The 6,149-nt window shown below is 43.9% G+C and overlaps 1 protein-coding gene across 1 annotated transcript; it reads right to left on the bottom strand.

Annotated features, from left to right (window-relative positions):
- Positions 1 to 1,100: 1,100 nt before the first annotated feature.
- Positions 1,101 to 1,822, bottom strand: LOC121394510 (pentraxin fusion protein-like; the record flags this gene model as incomplete). The annotated part of the gene is made up of 2 exons (XM_041565678.1): positions 1,101 to 1,421; positions 1,512 to 1,822. Coding segments are annotated over 2 exons (504 nt in total), but the record flags the coding sequence as incomplete, so codon positions are not given.
- Between the last annotated feature and the right edge of the window lie 4,327 nt (positions 1,823 to 6,149).

The following is a 6,149-nucleotide window of genomic DNA, read 5'->3' as shown; positions in this document are numbered from 1 at the left end:
TTTACTTCGACGGTCGAATATCGAGGGTTAATTAACCCTCGATATTCGACCAATAGTAAATGTGCCCCTAATTGTTAACCCAATCATTAGTCCTGATTCCCAGTAATGTGGATGTGCTGAACTTTTCCTATAATAAGAGAGTGCTATGAATATTATTTTCAAAATAGTTTGAGCTTCTTCCATGGGAAGTGGGAAATGACTTAGCACTTAACCAGGCAGCCTGTGGGTCCATCAGTGAGTAGTTATTAAGTCAGACCACACGTGGGACAGATTTCAGGTTGTAGTGTAATTTGTGGCATAAATCCACCCTGTGTGCTCAGACAGGTGAATTACAACTTTTGCCAATGCTTCTAATATGGGACTGAATCAACTGTGTTTCCGCTGGTGGCAAATCTCTGGTGAAGCAACTGTTGAAGTAACATTAGACTTAAGGAGGCCATACATGCCACAATTACCAACTTTGCCACGACCATTGGTCATACGAAACATCTTGTGTCCACTCTGCTAATGTTAGGAGCTGAATCATCTGATATGCAGGTTAAAAACAAAAATCATTTTTTAACTCTAGCTGATGATTCAGCATTAACACTACGGTGTTGGGGCACCTTCAAAGGTGCCTGATCAAAATTCTCAGTCTTGACTGATCAACAAGATGACAACAAGATCAACAAGATGATTGTTATCCCAGGTCTTTTACTGATATCGGTTGCCTTGTCTCCCTACCACACATACACCAATTATCATATGAATGATCTTTTGTATAATAATATTGGTGCATCTATGGCCACCTTAAGTCTACCCAAACAAAAAACCACCCTCCACCTATGGGATCACTGCAGCAGAGGCCTCCCCTTCAGACTAGAGGAAAAGAAGTTTCATTTAAAGGAACAGAGTAGGGGGTTCATCACAGTGAGGACAGTGAGGTTGGGGAATGCACTGCCGGGTGATGATTCAGTTAATGACTATAAGAGGGACTTGGATGATTTCTTGGACAGACATAATACAAAGGCTATTGTGATACTAAACTCTATAGTTAGTATAGATATGGGTATATATCATTTATGTGACAGTAGGGAGGGGTGTGTGTGAATGGGGCTGGGTTTTACTTTGGAGGGTTTGAACTTGATGGACTTTGTCTTTTTTCAACCCAATTTAACTATGTAACTATGTAATAGTTGTGTAAATCTAGCACACTTGATAATGTTGATTTTATATGATTAACACAACACTAAATACCTACTCCATACTCCAGTTTGTGTACAAGCTCTAGTGTTCTATTCAGCCAGTCTCCCCTTCTTTGTACCTCACACAGTGAGAGAAATTCCTTGTGCCCTGGAATAACCACACTCACATACCGACCCTCCATCCAATTACAGTGCAGAGTGATTATGGCTTGGGAGACATCAGTGATGGTGCCACAACTGAAAGAGAAAAGGGTAAATTATTAAGGAAATGTATCAAGCCAGCATATAGTCAATAAAGTCATAGTAAGAGATACATTAGAGACTCACAGAAGGTTGTCATTGCTTTCAGAATACCCAACATGAACCTGGGCCCCCTTCAGGCGCTCACTGCAGCAGTCCATTCTGTTCACTATAACCACAGACTTGACCATATAGGACTTTTTTAGGTCCAAACGCCACCAGGGCTCAAAGTCACCAGAGGTGTGGGAGCAGGGGTGGCTGTAGAAATTGACTTGCTTGCTGCCATCAATAGCTCGGTCAGGACCAGGCATTGGGTCAAGGTTATAGGTAGAGCTCTGACTGGCCACTCCCAGTCTTGCAACATTGACTTCTATAATATACAAATATAGAAAAAATAGTTAAAATATTCCCTGTAGCCACACCCAGTGCCCAAGGGCATTGCCAACATCTGTGGTGTCAAGAGGGATCCTTGTGCCCTGATCTGCTATTACTCCCACCAGCTGAGACTCCATGGGGAGTCCCCTAAGTTATAACAACAATAGAGGGAATGTTGTGTTCACCCCTAATGATTAAACCATTAATCAGGGGTGCCATGAGGCTGCAACCATAACATTCATACAAACAAATACAAGAGGTCCTCTGCAATTAACCCATATTCAATATATTCAGGACATTTGTGCCTTAAGCGACTAAAGGGGGAGAGCATTTTTTAGTACCTTATGGCACAAAATGTGTCAAAGTCCTTAATATATTGATAATAGTTTGAGTGCAGAGGACTTCTTGTATTAGTCCCCTAAGTTACCCACTTATTTCATAGCCCAGGGATGGAGAACCCCGAGCTTCTCTACAGCTAAAATACCATCCTGGGGGATATCTGAGCCCTTCACTGAGAAAGTGACACATAGAATATGTGATGTTAAAACTCAAGGAACTTAGGCATAGAGTAGGATCTGTTAAAGTGAACCTTAAACATGAAATCCAATTTCTATTTTTATTAAACCATTCATATCTGTTGTAAGCTCATTTAAACATCTCAGCTGTCAATCAAATATTGTCTGCCCCTCCTCTATGCCCTGGGCAGAAAATTACTTTTACTTTCCATTCAACACTTCCTAGAAATCGCTGCTCTCTCCATATTCCCCCCATTCCCCTCATAGTTTAATTGTGTAACCAGGACATGGGGATGGACATCAGGTCCCCCATTCTGGTGCACAAACAAGATTCTGAGATGATACAAGACTTGTCTTAATAACAGTGTCCCACAATATGGCTCCTGCCTGCTTGTTATAATTATGAATTCCCAGACTGAAGGAAACAAGATTCAAATAATTTATATAGTGTAATTAAAGTTCATTTTGCTCGACTGATGTGATAAAATAGGATGACTGATGTGATAACATTTTTTGGGTGACGGGTCCCCTTTAAGCCTGATGTTCCAATCACTCTAGTTATGCAGGTACCAATGCTGAAGATGGCATGAAATACCCAACATTCTCTAAAGTAGAATTTGCAATGGGAAACAAAGTAACACAAGCGCCAAAGCAATGGAGATGAGAAGAATGAGTAGAGCACAACCTTCTAACTGGAGACCCATGAGCAAGATCTGGCCCTCAAAGATTGAATTTCTTATCTGTAAATTGTCTTTTCTTCAGGTTCTCTCAGGCAGCACCACAAGAGAGATGGCCCCTCCTCCTAGGACAGGAAACAAGAACAAAACTCCCCCCCCCTTCCTGCTATCCCCTGTGTTAGTTTACAAGAACAAGAGACACCAGGCTGCTTAACAGAAATTTTAATTAAGGGGAGGGATAAATGGTGCTGCCTGAGGGGACCTGAAGAAAAGACAATTTACAGGTAAGAAATTCAATCTTTCTTCAGGTTCCCGGCAGCACCACAAGAGATTTTGCAAAGATCAAGGGGAGGGAACAGAAGCCGCTTGTAATACTTTCTGGCCAAAAGCAGCCTCCATTGAGGAAAAAATGTCCAGCTTGTAATGCTTAGAGAATGTATGCATCGAGGTCCACGTCGCAGCTTTACAAATTTGTTCTGCCGATGCCTCCGCTCTCTGCGCCCACGTTGTAGCTACTGCTCTTGTAGAATGTGGTTTAATTCTGGCAGGAGGAGACAGACTTCTTAACTCATAAGCCATAATGATAACCTGCTTAAGCCATCTTGAAATCGTTGGTTTCGAAGCAGTTAGCCCCTTTGAAGGGCCTGCAAAATTAATGAAAAGGTTATTAGATTTTCTGTATTGTGCCGATCTAGACAAAAAGAACACCAGACAGCGTCTGACATCTAGTTTATGAAGTTTGCATTCTTTACTTCCCACTGGATGTGGATAAAATGAAGGAAGAACAATCTCCTGAGATGAATGAAAAGTCAAAGCCACTTTAGGAACAAAGGTGGGAGGAAGCCTCATTACAACTCTATCCGGAAAAATCTGAAGATAAGGATCTTCAATGGAAAGACTCTGTATTTCGCCCACTCTTCTGGCCGAAGTAAGGGCTACTAAGATTACAGTCTTTAAGGTCAGAAATTTAATGTGAATTGAAGATAATGGTTCAAAAGGATCCTCAGACAGAACCGACAATAGAAGGTTCAAATCCCATGGCGGACAGATATCTCTGACGGTTGGCTTCAATCTGCTTGTTGCTTTAATAAACTGCTTAACGAGGTGATTTTCACCTAGTGAAACACCTTTCACTGCCCCCAAGGCCGCTACTTGAACTCTGAGAGTAGCTGGTTTTAGCCCTAACCGAAAACCATCTGAAAGGAACTGTAGAATCTGGGGAACCGAAGCCTCATGTGGATCAATAGAATGATCTCCGCACCAGAAAGAAAACTTCTTCCAAATTCTAGAATAAATTTTATTAGTTCCTGCTTTCCTGCTGTGAACCATAACTGCAATAACTTCAGAGGATAACCCTTGTTGGGCTAACGACTGCCATTCAGGATCCACGCTGATAGAGCTAGTCTGCTGGGGTCCGGATGGTATACTGGCCCCTGGTGAAGCAGAGTTCTGCTGGAACCCAAAATTAGTGGATCTTCCTCCGCCATTTCCAACAGGAGAGAGAACCATGCTCTCCTGGGCCAATATGGAACCACCAAAATGACTCTGGCTCTGTCTAGCCTGATCTTCCTCAGAACCCTGGTTATCATCGGAAGCGGAGGAAAGATGTAATTCAGACCGCCCTTCCAGCACTGGAGCATGGCATCTATTGCTGTCGGTCTGTCCTGAAAATATTGGGAATAAAATTTGTTCAGCTTGGCATTTTCTCTTGTAGCCATAAGGTCTATGGTCGGAAGACCCCACCGGTGAACAAGGCGTTGAAACACTGATGGACTGTGAGACCACTCCCCCGGCACAACTAGCCTGCGGCTTAGGAAATCTGCTCTGATGTTGTCTGAACCCTTTATATAAATCGCCTGCACGGTCTGCAGATGAACTTCTGCCCAACAAAGAATTTTCAGAGTCAATTCCAGAAGACTCTGGCTGCGGGTCCCACCTTGTCTGTTCAGATAGGCCACTACTGTGGTGTTGTCTGTTCTGACTTTTATCGCCTGACCTCTGGTCAGATGTGCCGACACTCTGAGCGCTCTCCAAACAGCCAGGAGCTCCCGGTGATTGGAAGAGAGAGACGCCTCCTGCAGAGACCACATGCCTTGCCAGACATTTTGCTCTAGAGTCGCTAGAGTTTTTTTTTCCCAAGCCTGATCATCTTGGGACTTGTTGCTGTGGACTGGTGCAATCAGGGGGGCCTCCAGTTGGACGGTGCATAGATATGCTCTATTTTAACCATTGCCATGTGAGTGCATTTTAATCTTGTTTTACAATTATTAAAAAGTTTTTTACACTATTTGCTGCTATTTGTTGATCTACAGTCTACACGAAGGGAAACGCTCCAGATTTTACGTGCAAGCTGATACTATTTGTTTGTGAGTACCCACCTAAACAAGCTCTTGAGGAGAGTCCTTTCTAACCCTTTTTGGTGAAGGTTGACAGTAAAGAAAGGTCACACATATATGGTGTAACAAGCGATCTGTTCCCTACACAAGAGGTGGCAACATTGCAAAACGATATTACCCTATTTGCCTGTTTGTCTGTCTCCCGTGCCTCTGGCGCTGGCTCTTTTATTTTAGTAACAGAATTTGCGGACTTGAAGGGATACAAGTGGGAGCCGGCTGGGATCTGTGGACACAATCAAACCTGGGCCTATCTTTCTGGTTAAGAGATTTCCCTGTTCAGATAAGCCACTACTGTGGTGTTGTCTGTTCTGACTTTTATCGCCTGACCTCTGGTCAGATGTGCCGACACTCTGAGCGCTCTCCAAACAGCCAGGAGCTCCCGGTGATTGGAAGAGAGAGACGCCTCCTGCAGAGACCACATGCCTTGCCAGACATTTTGCTCTAGAGTCGCTCCCCACCCCTGCCTGCTGGCATCGGTGGTGAGAATGAGCCACTGCTGAATGACCCAAGGAACTCCTTTGGACAAGTTCAGACCTTTCCACCAACTGAGCGAGTGTCTCACATGAGGAGGAAGCTTTATAGGATTGTCCAGAGTGCTCTCTGTGCCATCCCAACGTCTCAATATTGTTCTCTGAAGAAGCCTCATGTGCAGTCTGGCCCACGGCACTGCCTCTATAGTCGCCGTCATTGCTCCCAAGGCTGACATGGCCTGCCTGATCGAGACTACTCTTCGCTGAGAGAGACTCGTCAAGGAACTGCACA

The sequence above is a fragment of the Xenopus laevis genome, chromosome 6L, assembly GCF_017654675.1.
Source record: "Xenopus laevis strain J_2021 chromosome 6L, Xenopus_laevis_v10.1, whole genome shotgun sequence".
NCBI classification, from domain to species: domain Eukaryota; kingdom Metazoa; phylum Chordata; class Amphibia; order Anura; family Pipidae; genus Xenopus; species Xenopus laevis.
The sequence above is the reverse complement of the archived record's forward strand: the minus strand, read 5'-3'. Positions and strand labels throughout refer to the sequence as shown.